This window comes from Magallana gigas, chromosome 8, assembly GCF_963853765.1.
Source record: "Magallana gigas chromosome 8, xbMagGiga1.1, whole genome shotgun sequence".
Taxonomy (NCBI): domain Eukaryota; kingdom Metazoa; phylum Mollusca; class Bivalvia; order Ostreida; family Ostreidae; genus Magallana; species Magallana gigas.
The window spans coordinates 1,148,214-1,166,905 of record NC_088860.1 but is presented as its reverse complement, the minus strand read 5'-3'; the positions used below and the strand labels follow the sequence as shown (position 1 = coordinate 1,166,905).

Genomic DNA, 18,692 nt, shown 5'->3' with positions numbered 1-18,692 from the left:
GGTATTCCTAGTCGTAGAAATGACGATTATTTTCTGTATTTTAACGTTTCATAGCAGTTTAATTTAGTCCGAGAAAATCTACAGAGCGTAAATGGCCTCGCTGCAGAGTGGTTTTATTGCAGATTGAGGTACCTTAAATGGATTAAGATGGTATTGAGTTAATTTAAATGCTGATCCTCAGTGAACGGATTTTTTTTATCACTTGGATCTATCGCAAACGTGCGAATTAAATGTTTATTGGGCATTAAACTTAGAGGACTGTAGGAATGCTATTAAGAAATTAACTGACTGTCGAACGGTGGACAGTTAAGGTGTGCTAATCCCTCAGTCCTCTATTGTACAAGTTTGTCTATGTTTGTGCCTTTGTTAAATGAGTATTTACACATTCGGAATCCCTTTGAAGTTTTTCCTCCACAGACATGTTTCGTGTGTGGTACTTTACGTAACTGATTATTATAACATTTAGAACCGGAGTACAAGAAAATATAAGTTCAGTATAATTCACATAGTTATTCATTTTGTGTAAAAATGAGAAACGGATGATAAAGTATAAATGAAATATTATTAATTCTCTAACAAATCATGGATTTAAACAAAAATGGAAATACAGGAAATACATTCAAAAAATATTGTATAACTATGAAATTCAATTGCAAAAGAAATTATTTTATTTTTCTTTATTTCGTTTGAATATTTTTAGTCAATAATATGATGGTAGACAAGATATGATGAAACTTATCTCCCCCTGTGTTAATTATTTATCCGATGTCCGTGAAAAAACTGGAACAAGAAAATACTTGATTTTTAATCTTTATAGAACTATTAATTTTAAATATGATTTATGAATATCTCATTGATAAAATTTAAAAATTACAATGCATTTATTTTTGTTTAACAATTATAGCTTGCCTGACTTCCTTTTATTTTTGAAGTGCATGCATATTATTTATTTTCTCACCCAAATATTTATTCATTTTATACCGGGTGTTCCTTATGTATTTAAAGCTGCTTGGTCCGATTTTGAGGCATATTTTTTTGATGCAATAAAAACATCGATTTTGTGTTGTATATGTATTTAAATGAATATTCTAGTAGTTTGTTGGATTATGAAAACGATATTTACAAGTTTAAAACGAGAAACAAAGTTTGTTTACCAAACAAAATACGCCGAGCGGAAGTTTGAATATTCAACAGAGAAGATCACGTGACTTTCAATTTCACAACAAGACATGGAAACTGAGGTTTGTAACATGTGTTTTAGCATGTAAGATAATTGATGATTTTGTTGGTTATTTCAAAAGATACATGTTAAGTTAGGCGAAAAAGCATTCTTGTTGATAAATTATATGTAAAATAACATTAAAAACTATCAGAAACACGTACTTTGAGAAGTGATGTAGTAGCGGGAAAAATGAAGGGGCCCCTAAGGGGTAAATTGGACAATACAATGAATACAGCAAAGACAATACATTATTTTTGTAATATTTCAGTCATCTTCGTCAACTGCCGGGGATTCTCCTGTACGTCGTGGTAGAGGGAGATCTAGGTATGTTAGAGGGTGATCTAGATCTACCAGTGGACGCGGTCGGGGACGGGGTAGGATATTGCGAGGTGGGGCGAGAGGAACAGAGAGGCAGGAAGACAGGCGGGATTTCATTGCCCTTAGGCAGACACAAAACAGAGAAGAAGTCGCAAAGGTAAATTTTTGTATGCTTGACTATATAAATAGAAGTTTTATAAGACATTTTTGTTAAAAAAAAAAGTAAGTTCCACATGTACTTGGGGATCAATGCATCAATTTGTCAATATTTTTAATACTGTTTTATTCAGAGACATGTTCAAAATATGACGTTGGAACAATGTCAAAACATGCTGGTTCAAATAGCCACTAGATCCGCCAGCTTCATATTAGACATTTTGGAGCAATCAAATCCCATGCCTGACACACCACAGCCACCTCGACCTGGAGTTCCCTCTTGGTGCACTTGCACCAGGTGCAGAGATATGCCAACAGAGGAGGAAAAGGTCTGCTGCAGGAAGACTCCAGAAAACTGCACAACTCTCTTGCCTGTATATATGTACTTATTGTAACCGTAATTAAGAATATTTTTCAAAATAATACAAATTAATATACAAAATGATATTTTAATAAGCTTTTTCCTAGGCGCAAGACTTTGGATTAAATTGATTAGTTTCTTCTTATCAAACAGGATTTTCATGTGTTGTGCTTGGACGAAGCTGTTCTCGCCTTGGCCAGACTATACAGGGAAGATGTGTTAGCTCTCCCTGCTGATGAGAACTACAATAGGGCCAACAGGCATGCTGCCTACAGACAATTCATCTTGTGGACCTATGGAAAGCTTGGAGCAGGGCAGAGGAAGGTCATTCCAAGCTGTGTGGTGTGGAAAATTAGGGACAAATACCCAGAGCCTTCTGGACAATACGTCGGATTTCATCCTGGGAGACTTGCATAATAAGAAACTTTTGTCAAATAAATGTTTTATTCAATGATTCTCAATATTCTTTTTCTTAGATTGCACATGTATTGAACATACAAATGAAAAAAACGAAAGTTATTTGCTACACAGTAGCTTTTTGAGATGTTACAAATTGTCACACCTTTACAATGAATTTGGTCCATATTTACTGCAATACAAAGCAAGTGCATTTTTAATAAAGCAAACAGAAATAGGTAAACCAAGCAAAACCTGAATTATAAGAAAAGAAGTGTAAATGATGTGCAATAATTGCAAAACATAACCGACATTCAATAAAAGGCATACACTTTGAAACATCATAAAACAAGGCCAAGGGGCTACATTGCTCATATTGGCATTAACTCTAAGCAGCGTTTGGTACAAGAATGGCTATATAATTACATGTACCAGTATATATCTTGTTGAACACAAACAATGGAATCTCAGTACACATTGTCAATCTATTTCTTTCTACTGATTAAAAGCCATCATTAACATTTAGCTCTCTTAGTCATTTTAGTTTATTTCAGTTTAATTATTTTATTTGTGCACCTAACAAAATGAAACATTAAACATTAAAAAAAAAATACAACTAACAATTTCAATAATTCCCCAAAAATATAAAGAGAAATATACTGATGTCATTAATTTTGGGGCGTTTCACTCGTAATCAATAACAGCAGACCTGTCTGTTACTTTAATATGCCGATTTTGATTCTCACCTTTATCTGGCTTTAAAATATGTGTGCTTTGAATATTTCTAACTATTTTTGAAGAATTTGTTACTATTATGACCATAAACGGGAGACAAATTTTGAACAGAACAGCTCACTTGAGCCTGTCATAAGAAATTTAAAGTCTATTTATTGAAATCTTGATTTCTTCTTGACCACAAGCTCGGTTGTTGGAGGTGGTGATTTTGGGGCTATGGTTCTGGAAATGCGTCGAGGGTCTCCTTCTGCAAGTTCAGCTGCCTGGTGCATGCCTCCCACCGACTCCAAGCGACTTTGGAGAATCTTCCTCATGATATCCGAGACATGGCTGTAGGTCTTCTGAGTTTTCCTCTGGACTACAGTCCACCTCCCAGTCTTCTTGGAATAAGTCCTATGATATCTGAATAAAAATAAGACATGTAATTAAGGATTGATAAAAATTAGGTTTAACCTTTCAGCATTGTTTAACATGAGAGAATAAAATGGCAAAAATAACTTTCGACCATTGCTCAGTAGTAGACAATGTATGAGATATTGCTGTATATTGATTCTTACAGTTAAATAGACCCCTTAGAGCATATGTGAAATCCCAAATATTTTACCTTGTTGTGCCATCCTTTCGAGTATCTGTTGGAAGATCCACACTCAAATTGTAGTCAAGAGCTGCCAAGATGTTTCTTGCTCTATATACTGGTGGTGAATACGATATCCTCTTGGATGCATACATGAGAATATGGTTATTAAAAATCTCTAAATTTGATGTACTCCTTAAAAGAAAAAAAAAGAAGTTAAGTCAGTAAACTGTAAATACAATAATAATTACATGCAGAATAAGGCATTCTGATAATTCATACCTGAAATTGAGATAGTAGTGGATATTATTCAGGAAGCGCTTGTCAAGTACGATTTTGGTCAGGGCTAGATGTGCTGGGCTTCCTTTCTCTATCCATTCTTTGTCCCTGTTTTCTTCTAATTCACCATGGGAGCACGATCCTGGTGACAGACCGACATATGACAATGCCCATTCATGTTCGTTCTGAACATGATGAAGCACTCCTACCCATAGATCCTAAAATCAAGAGAGAGAAAATGATCTCAACTACCATAAAGTAGTGCATATTAAGCATCTTTTGAGCTCTCCCACATGACCAATTTTGCATAGGAAGAAAATTATCTTTTCTGAGTACACTATGCATGGCTTTAAAACTAACAAAAAATTTACTTTGATATTTTAAAGATTAACATGTTGATTAAAACTTATGCATTCAAAGCTCACAGTTTTCTGAATGTGCTGAAGGTTTCACATGACACATATTACAAGTGAATACTGTATACAGGATAATTTTTTACCTATGTAATTTTCGCTCTTCTACACTTTTAAATCGTTTCACCCTGTCTTGAATTGCCAACACAAAGCTGTGTTTAAGGAGAGATCATTTGAGACATCAATTTTAAATTTGTTTGTTGGCAAAAAGAGCAATAAGGGCAAAAATATAACAGGGCAAATACTTCACTGTTTACAGTATTCCACTTTATGAATTTAATTTATAAGCCACCCATGGGTATGAAATAATACAACAGACCTCAGTCTGTGATGGGAGATTTGTAGTAATCATATCAGTTTAATTTTCATTAAAGTAAACAAATTAAATAGTTACCAAAAATTCTTCATGGGTGTTGGCCATTTTACTGCAGTGCCAAAAGTGATTAACTATATCTTGGCTCCAGTTCAGCAGCTCCCGACAGCTCTTTTCTTGACCAGCCTATGATGGCAAGTTTATAATGCTATATCTATGTTTGTTTATATTTTAAGCTTAATTGCCCAATACAATTTTTTTTCATTTAAATACTTTAACTTATTGAAGATGAAATAAATAAAATAAACTAAATGTGGTTAAAAATAATTACCTTGACAATTTTTTTCCCCAGGTTTTTGGCGGCATGCCATATGTCATGGGAGTGTTTAATTTGAGGGTACTGGCGTTCTGTCATAAAATAAATAATAAACTATGCTAAGCGGTTATACAACTGATTGTAATGCTTGTACAGCGTTATGTTACGTAAAGATACCTTTTTCCCCGTAGTTATACTAAAAATAAAGTTAAGCTCTGTTTCAAATAATATGTGGCTAGCAATAACACGCATATATTATTAATGGCAATGTCCTTAATTAGTGATGTTATTTATTCTATTACGTGTATTAGAGTTTAACATACTCATTAATGCACCAATCTGTAAATGTGCATCAGTCACTACTTCAGTGACATTGTTGCTGGACCTCACATCTTCCAAAGCTCTCTGAAAGCCAGCTTTCTCCATGTTAGTGCTTTTCTTCCCCACCTCCCTCTTGTCAAGTGTTTCAATCGCAATGATCTTCTTGCTGTCATTCTCCATCATGGAATATGTACAATATTTGGCACAATGGCCAGGACTGTCCATACGTCCATCCCCTTTCAGAGAAAAATGAAATAGTTTACATACATACATACACACACAGTTCAAATCATCAATTAAGAAAACAAAAATTGTTGGTTTATAAACAAACCACAACAAACCTACCAAGAAGAACTACGTCTTTATCCTCAAGCTCTGCCCGAAAGCTGCGAAGATGTTCATCCCATTTTTCTTCAATCGTAGGAACAAGATAGGTGCGTTGCATACGAGTAAATGACGACTGGCTTGGAAAATGCAGTTTTAGGATCTTTGCCATCAATTCCACCTTGCTAAAGTTGTTTCCCGAGCACAGAACTGCTGCTGCTATCATCAGGTCCCCACTGTGTAGTACATTGTTGAGCAGTGGTTGGGAGCACCATCTGTGTTTGATATGCTTCCTAGGACATGACTGCATAATAAAAAAAAATGTTTAACCTTTTTTGCAACTAATTTCATAAAGCGCTGCTTTTAAAACATAGATTTCAACCACAATAAAAAGTGCATACCGCATATAGGGAAATATTGTCCCCATTTTATTTACGCCCCTTTTAGCATTGTTGTCTGCAGGCCAATTTAAAACTGGCAAAATTCTAATGTTTCTAATTATCTTTCTTAAAGCACAACGTTGTCTTGGTTATTTCAAGATGGGGAAACACCATACTATTTGCAAGTCCAGAAGGGCAAAAATAGCACAGACAAAAAATAACTATGTATACAGTACTTAATTATAACACTTGTCAAACTTACCCAGATAATGTATAATGCAGATGCAACATATTTTGTTGAAATCTCTACAAGCTCTGGACACCCTTTAACCAAGCAGCGCTCATCAATCTTTGTTTTTGCTAAAAGCAGCAACTGTTTCTCATATGCGATCACTTTTTCTGATGCAAGTACAACATCTGATTCCTCCATCGACAACACCTGGGTGATACCTGGGCCAGTGAAGTATTCTGGTGGTTCATCCTCCGTCTCTATAACTTCATCACTTCCAAAGACCAAGTCACCTCCAGCTACATCTTCGATGTCAATAGTTTCATCTTCACTTCAATTTGAAAGATTCATCTATTACCTCATCAGTACAATTTTTTCTTTTAGCTTTATCAGATGGATGTACATTTTCTGGGTAAACAAAATTATGTGAGGTGTACTTACCCTAAAGTCACTTCATATTCTTCTACATCAAAATCATCATCACTATCATCATCAACACTTCCTTTTTCTTCTTCAGATTCTTTCGTAATGCTAATACTCAAACTAGAATATAAGAGTAAACAAAACTATTACTCTACATTGTTTGAATATCATATATTAGATAAATTTACAAAATAACAGCCATGTACATATATTTATAAAAACACATCTGCATTTAAGAACCTGCATTACACCTGTTTAAATATTACTTATAACACCTTATTGATTTATTGTTAATGAATATTAAAATTCATCAATAATCCTTTGACATTTATTCCGTCAACACTGTATCGAACAATGTATTTCTATTTGATATTTCACAAGGTTAAACTTTAATTTTTACACTTTTTTTTCATTTACCTAAAAGGGTCTACAAATGAAGATGAGAAAGCTGTTTTCAATGAACTTTTTCTCTTTGTTTCTTCCCCTTTGGATATGGGTGACTGATGAGATGCAGTAGCTGGACTCAAAAAACTTGATTTCTCCATTTCTTCAACTCCTGACTCTGCTGTTTCTGTAGTACTGCAATCAGAATTTTTAATTTATACATAAACTAAGCTTTGAACATCAGCATTGACAAGTACATTGAGAGTGTTCAATATGAATATCATAGTCTTCATTTTCCACTGTCTATTTCATGTGGTTGGTTACAAACAGACCACTCCTTACACTGACAATACCCCCCCCCCCCCCCCCTTCCCTTGGTGTTAGTTGACCTACTACTGTCTTTACTAGCTATTTTGATACATTTGAAATCCATAGTTATGTTTTAATTACTAATCAGGAAAAAATTTCTAAAAAAATGCTTGTACATGGAGCTATAACAATTACATATGTACATGCATCTACCTTAATACAGGTTGAAGTTGCATGTGTTCATTCTAATAAAATCATGCATAATATGTTATTTACATGCACGTAACCGAAATATCTTCCATGATGACTTTCAAAAGTATTTACGTGTAAAATACATTATATCATAATATATAAATATTGTATATAGACATGCATGTACATGGTGTACATATATACCTGCCATTTCCTTTAGAATCTGTTGACGAAATTTCTGATAGTATCAACTCTGATATCCTTGGCAGAGGATGAGGCCTAGCAGGAGTTGAAGAAAGTATTCCTTGCCTTGAAAGGCGTTTCCTATATAAATTGAAACAAATCCCATTCATGAATATTCGAGTTTTTGTAAAGAAAAAATTGCTTTATATATTTTTTAAACAAACTACAATAAAAACATAAAGAATCTGAAATCAGCTGTACATTTTTTTTAATTCTTAAAATGCTTTATTTCTGTGCTATTGATACAAACAGACATTTCTAGTGTACAGTCTCGCTCTGTAAACGTACGATTTATTTGATTTCTGTTTTTACCCCTTCGAAGGCCCCATTATCATTACATACACAAAACAAAGTGTTTTAACGTATATTTTCTGGAACATTTCTTATCTTACGCATTAATACGTGTCAAGTGTAACAATGTTACCATAATATACAATACAGATAAACAAAATGATGTCTAAAAATTCAATTTTTGAAGAAGAGAAGAGATCGTACTTACTGGGACTCATTGTGAGAGTTGAGGAGAAATCCCGCAAGTTCGGGGTTTGATTTCAATCCAAGCGAGTCACGCAAACTGTTCCAGTCTTCAATATATTCACCAATAAAAATCCTACTTTTCGCATGAGTCTGGTTAGCTTGGAGCCTTTTCTTCTTACGAGTTGAATCTGTTAAGCTTTGAGGACGTCCTCTCTTTCTTGGGACATCCATATTTTCCGCATCTTTGTGTACATATACATTGCGCATGCGCTAAGACCGCCTCTTTGTTTTTCCGTTTGCCCAAAGAGAAATTATATTTATATACTTTAAATACTTTTAACTTTAAACAGAGATTGAATCGAAGGGTCTTATTTGGTGAAAGTTCATATATTTTATGGAATTTTGTATTGCTAAAAAGAAATCTGTGTATTTTTTGGGACAGAAAATCGGACCAAGCAGCTTTAAATACAGACATTTATTTTCTTAGAATTTTTGAATTTATGTAAAACAGTTTTGTTGTTAATTTGTGTCCATATTTCTTAAGGACGTTAGCATAATCAAAATAAAATAAAATTCAGATGAGCATCGTGCTATCTGATGTCATCAAAATTACAGATACTGGCGAGAAAACGGGGCAATATGCCGTCACACTATTTTCTGCACATTTGCATCTATAATTTTCAGTTTTCTACTTTACGATTAAAGATAATTACAGAGTCATTTCGCATTAAACGAAATCATATCATAAAGCCTCTATTTATATCGGTTTAATCTCAAACGCGGGAACGCCCCCTACATTTTTCACGTATCACAGACGTATTATCCCGACTTAATTGACCATATTGCAAGCGGGGATCACGTGACAAGAGGCGGGTTGTGATTGGTCGCTGGCTATTGAACTCCGACTCTCACTCGATGCGTTTCCCTCTTTGTTACCCTGTAATAAATGTAAATTTTTTAAAACTCATCTCATTTTATTTGACAGAAAACGTTAGTAAAATACGTCGATGAAAGCGATAGAGTTCACATGTAGTCCCCAATAGAAAGCTAATTTCTGTATATTATATCACGACTCTTTCATCAATTTACGGAGAAGTCATGGAAGCAGGATCCGTTTTTCTCTATTCCACACCATTTAGGTAAGGTTTAATTGTAATTAAGATATTCATAATCATTTTAATATAAATTTAATCAGTTTGTAATTCGTTTTTACTATTCATTTACAAAAAATGTACATGTACTGCTATAATTTGGATTATATTAATATTTTGTTTTGAAGAGAAAAACTAGCAATTCAGAAAATATTTTAATGAAGAAAATCTTATTTTTCCATCAGTTAATTACTTGTTTAATAGTAACATATATATATATATATAATTATTTTGTTTTAGTTCACTGTTTCTATCAATCTAAACAAACTGGTTTTGGTTTGCACACTAATTAATTTTCTTGTTTAAATTTACCATGAAAAAATGACAATGTAGTAAAATAATCTATTTAATATTGCTTTTGGGTTTTTTCTTCTGTATCATCATTTTTATAGATTTTCAAAATATTTACATTTATAAAATTTTCTTTTGAACTATATATATTTTTAATATTGTTTTAATCAAAACAATTTGCATTTTAATCCCCAGGTATTTTTCTTTACAGTTTTTTTATTTATAGGAATTCAAAATTTAACAAAACCAATATTGTTTTATCTATGTGCTGAATATTTTTTTGTCTATGGTACTGTTTGTTTATCATTTTTTCTAATATTTATATCAATGCACTAAACATTTTAAATCTGTCAGCTTTGTGCTTTTTACAAGCAACTCAAAAATCAGCAACAACAAATGAAATTGATTGAAACGAATTGAACGGTAGAATTGAAATACATTATTATAAAAGAATATAATTTTTTAACATATTTTCGCCAGTGTTTAAATTTCTTGAACGATTTTAACAAGATAATGCTTAATATTTTGTTTCACTTTTGGTTTAAAAAAAAATACTGGGTACAAATCTGGGCTGGTAAAGAGCTCGCTGTGCATTTATGTCAACCATTAACTTCAACGTTTCTGCATAATGATTAATTGCGCCAATATGACATCCATTTCATACACACGACCCCTCAACATCGGCAGACACCCAGTAACATGTCCTGTAATAGCTGGGTCCCTGTTCACATATTGCTGGAAAACAATCCCCTATTCTTGGACGAATGCGCGCCAGTGTAAAACCAAGAGCCGAATCTGTTCCCCTGACCCCGCATCTTACAAACCCGGCGACCTTTGAGGAATTCATCAAACAGGGAGCAAGGTCAATGGTTTTATATAAAACCCCGTGTCACGGCGAAGTCGTTGATTTGACTTTTAATGCAGTGTCTCGGGAATTAATGGCGGTGGGCTTCTCTGGAATGAAGTACCCAACATCGCACATTCTAGTAACGGGGGTACTCGCTTACCACACGGAAAACCACTCATTCTAGTAACGGGGGGTGGGGGGTTACTCACTTACCCCACGGAAACCTGGTCAATGGTCAACTGTTAAAACGAAACCGGTATACACAACACAAACAGCAAGCATTTGTATATATTTACATGAACGTGAAATTCAAAACTATTCACAATTGTTTCTCATGAGCTTTATAACAATTTATAACAAGTGTAAGAAAAATTAATAAATACATGTACATAATATAAATTACTCTCTTACGAATTCAAATTTTTTAAAAACAAATAGCTTGTTTGTAATATATTTAAGGCATATTTTTACTTTTCTTTTGCACATAATTTATTTTAAATGGTTTATTTTCATAAGGAATAGAACTTGGGGGAAACCACCAAACGGGAAAAAGTAATTTATCCGACATATAGACAGGGAAACCATATAAAGCACTGCTTCTAGATCTTAGCGTAGGGTGGGGAATTTGCGAGGCATTAGGTCTCAGTAACAAATTACGGCTCCTCAAATTACGATGTTTCTTTGGGATATAATGTCGTCATGCGAGATTTATATTTTCTATATTTTTTCTTCTTCATAATCCCATACTTTTTCAGGTATTTGGTTATATATATACGTTAATATTTCTTTCATTAAATGAATAAATTTGCAAGTGAGAAACTGTAAAATGGCTATATTTTAAATAATGAAAGAGTGTGTGTCGAAGTATTTAAAAAAGAGTATCTTTATAAGTAATAAATATTCACAATTTTACTTTATTGTTTTTATTTTATGAAATTAATAACTCAAATTTTGCCTATTGAATAACAGTTTTCATTGGTACAATCGTTGAAAATGATTAGCATCAAAATGTCCATACACATAACTTTTCGTACTTTCATTAAGTAAAAAGTCTTCAACCATTACATTTTCTTGGATTTAGAATACATGTAAAAGTTAGTCTTAGATTTGAAGATAACAAATGGCTCTGAAATGTTTATAGAACTTATTTACAATATCTAATTCCTTTATCATGGGAAATATTTTATATATATAAAGAACAGGGAAATACAGCAATAAACTGTGATTAATGTCTTTCTTCTGTAACCATAAAATTAAAAAAATGAATACTCTAAACTCGACGACAGGCGTTCAGGGGTGGGGTGATTGGGTGTGGCTGTGTGGAATTGTAGAGGACCGTTTGTCACAGATACCACAATTTCTAAAGGCCGTACAAGCTCTCGTCTCACTGGATCGAGTTCTCGTGGAGGTGGGACGTCATTGTCGTAGGGAGCAACTCAATCTCTCCAGCAGATGTTTCCGTCCTCCTCGTCAAGAGCTGAAATATCTCGCACCTCACTGCTCAGCCTTGAGTGGTAAAGTTTTGAATTTCACAGACCTACGAAAACTTAATGTCGGTTTTAAAATTTCATTTCAGACCTATACCCCTCTATGGCGGACAGAGGCCAACATTCGACTTTTCAAGGTTTGGTGCACTTAATCCATCATGGCCGGGATTTCTACCGTCGTCTCCATGGAAATTGACTGACGTCACATCCGCCACTGGAACTGGAACGGCTACTTCCAATCACCTAGCGGCTTACAATCTCTACCTTCAAGAACACATTAAACGGTTACAAGAAGCCAGTTTTCCAAAACTATTTGACAGCACATCTGCCGTTCAAGCTCAAAGGTTGCCAGTAGCAACGTCCGGTGAAACGCAAAGAGAAGAGGAAATTCGGAAGTCCCACGTGTCCCTGGTTTCTCCTACAAACAGTAAGGATGTCAAAAGCCCCAGCCTTACGTCGTCTTTCTCCGAGTCCTACGGCTCACAATACAATCTGGGGAGGAAACTGTTTCCCTGTCCACAGTGCCGATACACCACGGACCGTCGAAACAACCTCAAACGCCACATGCTGACGATGCACCAAACTTGCTCCAAGTTGTTAGAATGTTGTGGGATTTTGTTCAATACCAAGGCCTCGTTACGGGAACATTCGATGATATTTCACTATCATGGATATACGTGTTTCTATTGCGGTCGCAGATTCTGTAGGAAAGCACTGCTGAAACGCCATCTTTCGGTACACAACGGCCAAAAAGACTTTGTGTGTACGGTCTGTGATTATGCCACGAGCCACAAAAGTAATCTTGAGCGTCATCGGAAAGTCCATCTGCGTCAAGAAGACGCTTCAGATGAAGCGTCCAACGATAACGGGTTAGAGAGAGCTGTGAGTCCTAATGAAATGGAAAAGGGCGACGAAGTGTGCGAGAAAGGAGAAGACATAGACGTGTCGGTTTGTTCAGAAAGTGAGGACGAAGAAATAAACGTCCATACTGACTAGATTTCGGGCCGAAAGAGACGGTGACTGTTTAAATATAACTAACTTAAGGACGATGGAGATTGTTGATTTTCTTTATCACTTTTCAGTGTATGTTAACTGTTGTGGGTGAATTTGTTATTTTACCATTTCAACTATGTGAGATTTATTACTGTATTAAATTAAAGTGATTTATTAACAAACAATTTCTATCCTACCTATATTTTTGCATTTTCAAAAGGGGCTAATCATAATACCATGCAAACATACTTCCTCAAAAAATTCTGATTACTAGTGTATTAAAATAACTAATCCAGACATAGGTTTTTGACGTTAAATACGACCTCGTACTTAATTATTTGAGCCTGATATTGTATTGATATAACTAAAGACATGCGATACCACGCATGGAATGTTTAGTTACATTGCTACCCGCCCTATTTTGCCGGGTATTAGTTGCGTAGGGTTGTAATGCCGAACCCGATTAAATGATAACACGCATTATTATACCGCGTGCCCGAAATGAAAGTGTCCTTTTCAAATGATTGTGTCTCAGATTTCACTCCTGCAGTAGCATGCAACAAGAATGACTAAAACCTAGTTTTTTCGTGTACCAAGGGGACTAAACATGAAAACAAAGCCCCCGCCATTGTGAGGGGTAGTATCGGGTCCCCAGTGGAGAAGAGTCCCAGCTCCCCGCCATTGTTTGGAGCTAGTGTCATATTATAAAACATGTTTTAGTGACATCAATGAGTGACAGTAGAGAAGAGGGAACACAGAGACCTCAGATGCATCCTGTTTCTGGGATTAGTGTTGTCTGCTGACAAAAGATAATCTCTGTGATCACGAATTGAAAACAAAATGTTTACATGAAAGGAGGCATTTTGTCAGTTTCGGCGTGTTTGCGGTTTAGTATACATGTATTGAAAACAAAATGCTTTAAAAATACATGAAAAATGACATTTGTCAGTTTCGCCGTATTTGCTGTTTAGTATGGTACGAACTGAAAACGAAATGTTACATGAAAGAAAACATGTCAGTTTCAGCCTCTGTAGTCCTGAAAGTAGATACTTAAAATCAACCAGACGAGGTCAATGATTAAAATATTTTGATAATTGAATCACCTACGTCATAGAACTAATAGCATCTAATTAAAGACGGTGGCTCATATCATAGCAATGACGAATTCTTTATTCTATTAACGTAATTGACAGTGTCGAGACAGTATATTTAATTGGCATGTATTCTACTCAAATAATTGTCAAAGGAACCAACTTATGTATAGTTTAGAAGTTGTCGATTCGATCTCAAATCTCAAACACATACCTTGGTTTTTGATTTATTGAATTTAATATTAATGAACAATTATATTATTGATTTCTCGTCTGTATGACGTAATGCCCTCTCTGATACTTAACTTGTAACATTTTGACTCAGAGTTTTGGGTCGCCATACCGAACATTCATTTCATGCTGACCAAATATGTATATAAGAATGCAGAGTGTGAAAAAAGACCCCGAATTGTGATATAGACAGTATATGTGTATTACCTGTCGAGATGGGTTAATCCTTGGATGGAGTGGAGGGGTTAACATCTAAATCACTTTGAGATAATTTTTTAGTTAGTTGCAATTAATGGAGAACAGATGAAGTTAATTAACAATTAGGAAAATTAAATAAAAGTTAGTAAGGAAAAACATGTAACACGAGAGGATCTTAAAAGAATCAAAGAAACAGAAACGTATTTTATTTTCTTTTACAAAGGAAATTTTAAGTATATCGGTTTAGTTATTTGATGGCTCTCTTTACAATATTGAGCGCTGTACGTGTTTTATTTGGTAACTTTTCTGCCAATTTCAGCAGTATTAATACAGTGCACCAATCAGTATTAATACAGTGCATCAATGATAGTGTAAAGGTGTTCTATAAACCAGTGAAAAATTCAAATCTTTGGGAAAATCAATTTTTAGAAGAGCAATAAATAAAAGAAGTTATAATTTACTGTAATCTGGAGAAAAAAATATCACAATTATGATGAAATTGATATTTGTCAAATTTTGATTGAGAACAATTGACGGGTTTTAAACGAGTTTGAATGTAAAACACCAAAATTTATATTTAAATATCTTAATAACCCAAAAATTAAAACCGCATGTTCTAGGCGTGCAATGTATACGGTCTTGAAATAAATTCTTATTGTAATCTTTCAAATTGATATCATCCAAACCTCTTTTACCATTATTCTTTTTTTTGTTTCTTGGATGCAACATTATAAGTATCAGAAAAAAAAGACAAAGTACATTTCAAGTTGACAGTCAGAATCAGCTGCAAAAAATGAAAAAGATATGGGTTTGATTTTTTTTATTTAAAAAAATCATTTAATGAAAATGTACTTTAGGTTTATCTGTGAGTATTTCTGTTATCAATTTGGGTGAAACATTATAGCATTGTGCTATTTAATTAATGTGCAGATTTTTCAGCGCGTACAACCTGCAGCCCCTCGCTTCTCGCCATTCCTGATATCTTAACTGATGTCGCCCGCAACGAGCAGAGAGATGCACAACCAGCGATAGATAATTAAAGCGCGCACTGCCTGTTTACGCTCCCCCAATTATCACTCCGCCACGAGAATTGACAGAATGATAAAGACATTTACTTCTAAAGATAAACTTAAAACATGGCTTAAGGGATTTTTAGCGCTGAAACTTGCCTGTGATATGTTATGTCTTTTTATCTAGTTATCTTTAATTTACAATTAATGGCCGGGTTTATTCGCTACATCAGAGATCCTGCCGTTCATTTTCAGCAGCTAATGGCGTTTAATTAAACTCGTTATCTTTCTGTGATGACAATCGACTTTGAAATACTTTACAGTAGTTAACACATATTTATTACTGTTTTCCAAGCGTGTCCGATTCCTCTATTTAATATCAACCGGTATTGCACTGAGTGTCCGTTTTGCTCCGAGTTAGACAATTTAGGCGTGAGCCGTATCCTATTTCGTGTGTCATTTCCGGTGAAGCCTTCGGGAGCATTTATCATAATACAAAGATAAAACAAACTAAATTTTATGCTGATCAAACACAACATTGATTTCTGTTTAATCACTGCCTCTCTCACCTTCCATTTCGAACAACATTTCCTCACCGCTATAAAATACCTTAAATTGATAGATAATTGCCGTTAATGAGCTTCGTAAACGGGGCTGAATTCGCATAATGATGGCGATTCTATTTGATATCTTGGGCATGTACGGGGAAAAGTCATAACCGTTTACCGATTTGAATTTAAATATTTTGTTTTGGGTGACAGGGAGAGAACCTTCAGCCACGCGGCCGATCGATCGACGCGATAGGTACAACAGTCAATCATGATTCAGGAGTCTTTGACAAGGAGCTATATTATGATGGCGGATAAGGATGGCGGCTACACGCGACCACTTGAGAGAGGTGTACGCGCTGAGAGGTCGATACCACCTTATCACCGAACGCATCTTAAAAGCAGTTTGTTCTGGGGACGGGCGGCACGCTTTTCAACACTTACACCTAGTCCATTATCCGAAAGACTGAATTAAAAGTTTCAAATTTATACATGATTAAAAGTGATTTGAAATAAATACAGTAATAATTGAATATTGAGAAGAATGGATTTGCTTCTTTCTCTGCAATACAAAGAACATTTCTTGCATTTGCACTTCAATATTTTGAGTTCAAATCAGTTCGTTTACTCAGATATTCGCAAGTGTAGCCGATTTTTCTATCAACCTACCAAATGCATTAACTTTCTAAATAGCTGTTAAAAAAATACAAATCTTAAAAGCAATTCCTTTTGAAGTTTGATTTTAGGCATGTTCATATCATTTTGTGAATCTGTATTTCAATCGTTTGAATTTAATTGACAAAAGGTCTTCATTAGTCTGGGATACATATGTTACATTAATTCCTGAATTTAAAATGGCAGTATTCCTACTTTCAGCTGTTACAGTAGATTGATAACTTTCATATCATAGGTTTTACTTTTATTCTTTAATTCATTAAGATGTATATCGATGTATTTAGTGGGTTTTTTTATAGCTCTGTTATGGAGGGGTGAATTTGTTGAGGTTGGAAAACTTACTTGAGTTATTTATGTAAACGTTAAGCCAGTCACGATGGTCTAATTCATGTACTCAAAAATTATCCTGAATTGTTATCGATCACAGAAAGACTTTTACTCTGAATGTTGTTTACTCTGTCAGTTTCTCTTATTTCTCAAGAAAAAGTTTTATTTTCTCTGTTTTGAGTGTTTCTTTTTTTTTGGGGGGGGGTGGGGTGGGGGTTTGTTTGCTTGTTTGTTTGTTTTGGGGGGTTTTTTTTTGGTTAAATGTTAGGAAATGCAATTGGGAAAGTTAATACTTTATAATTCAAGTTACCCCCCCCCCCCCCAAAAAAAAAATTTAAAAAATAAAAAAATTATTAAATAAACGCATAACCACAATCACCATTTTCGATGATTAGAAAAAAAAAACACCAAAATACCTGATAATTTTTTAAATCTTGGAGACGATCGCGAATTGTCACTTTACTGATAAATATTAATGCATTCTAGAAAATATACATGTATATATATAAGGTGCATGTAAATTGAATATAGCCCTTTTCATCTGAATTACATTAAAAAGAAGGTGGGTATCCATGTCTTAATCTCTAATTTATCCATTATGGTAATGTTGTAATGCCAAAAAATAAAATCTCTGCATGAATCAATTTTAATTTCTTTTTCTTTATAGAAATCCTACAAATAATGGGAATATAGTTCTTTTGATAGATTATGCTTGCTTTCGATGCGTATCGTATTTCTGTTATGCATAAAGTAATACTTTTTTTAAGTAGCATTGCATTTAAAGTTTAAAAGTTAATCATCATTCTAATGAAAACTTGAGCACAAGGAACTTTTTTTGCTCTAACAATTAATTTTTTTTATCAAAACAAAAAGCCGAAATGTTTTAAAACAGCATTCATTAACATCTATTTGGAATAAAATAGATATTAGATAGATTTAGTGTACGAAAAATACTGTTATAGTATTCATTTGTAGATACAAGTGTGGGAGAAGTTTTATTTTAAAAAATACTATTCCCGCGAGGCGGATTTGAACCACCGACCTATCGATGACAGTCTTCTACCACTACAGTCCTCCGCTCTACCAACTGAGCTATCACGGGATAATAGCCATTAATGAATACCTTTAATTAGATAAGTTTGTTGCCCTGTGCAATATTTTTTACCAAGGTAAAATAACCAATAAATCTATTGTCATATGAGGAAGTGGTCTCTATGACCGGAGGTTATTCATAGACCACAATGCCACCACAGTATTCATCCATGTAAACATGTTCAAAATTCTCTTTTAATTTTCATCTTTGGAGGAAGGAAAAATATTAATATTTGCAGAATTTCAAATTAGCGCACGTACATGTATATAATGTGTATTAAATATATAGCTACCCATCTGTAACGAATGCATCAATCCTATAATATACTTTCATCTAATTTTCATAAAGTAGCCAAGAAAAAAAATTCGGAGGAGTAAAACAAGGT

General features: G+C 34.2%; 3 protein-coding genes and 1 non-coding gene across 4 annotated transcripts; 2 read left to right on the top strand and 2 right to left on the bottom strand.

Annotated features, from left to right (window-relative positions):
• The first annotated feature begins 1,562 nt into the window (after window positions 1–1,562).
• Window positions 1,563–2,474, top strand: LOC117684734 (P2X purinoceptor 7-like). The gene is made up of 3 exons (XM_034458096.2): window positions 1,563–1,697; window positions 1,831–2,070; window positions 2,211–2,474. Exons 2-3 carry the CDS (start codon window positions 1,846–1,848, stop codon window positions 2,472–2,474), a joined length of 489 nt encoding a protein of 162 aa, XP_034313987.2. The 5' UTR covers window positions 1,563–1,697; window positions 1,831–1,845.
• Window positions 2,475–2,683: 209 nt separating this feature from the next.
• On the bottom strand, window positions 2,684–8,825 carry LOC105341126 (uncharacterized). Its single transcript, XM_034458087.2, has 12 exons — window positions 8,388–8,825; window positions 7,850–7,969; window positions 7,178–7,339; window positions 6,779–6,880; window positions 6,371–6,668; window positions 5,750–6,032; window positions 5,407–5,640; window positions 5,099–5,175; window positions 4,849–4,953; window positions 4,045–4,259; window positions 3,793–3,957; window positions 2,684–3,590 (listed from the first exon to the last, which is right to left on the bottom strand). Exons 1-12 carry the CDS (start codon window positions 8,630–8,632, stop codon window positions 3,341–3,343), a joined length of 2,256 nt encoding a protein of 751 aa, XP_034313978.2. The 5' UTR covers window positions 8,633–8,825; the 3' UTR covers window positions 2,684–3,340.
• Window positions 8,826–9,276: 451 nt separating this feature from the next.
• LOC117690333 (gastrula zinc finger protein XlCGF57.1) lies at window positions 9,277–13,319 on the top strand. The gene is made up of 2 exons (XM_034474297.2): window positions 9,277–9,504; window positions 12,231–13,319. The coding sequence occupies exons 1-2, from the start codon at window positions 9,464–9,466 to the stop codon at window positions 13,135–13,137; spliced, it is 948 nt and encodes a 315-aa protein (XP_034330188.1). The 5' UTR covers window positions 9,277–9,463; the 3' UTR covers window positions 13,138–13,319.
• A 4,909-nt stretch (window positions 13,320–18,228) lies between these two features.
• Window positions 18,229–18,316, bottom strand: Trnay-gua (transfer RNA tyrosine (anticodon GUA)). Its single transcript is given in 2 exon segments — window positions 18,229–18,264; window positions 18,280–18,316. It is a non-coding gene; the product is annotated as a tRNA-Tyr (tRNA).
• Between the last annotated feature and the right edge of the window lie 376 nt (window positions 18,317–18,692).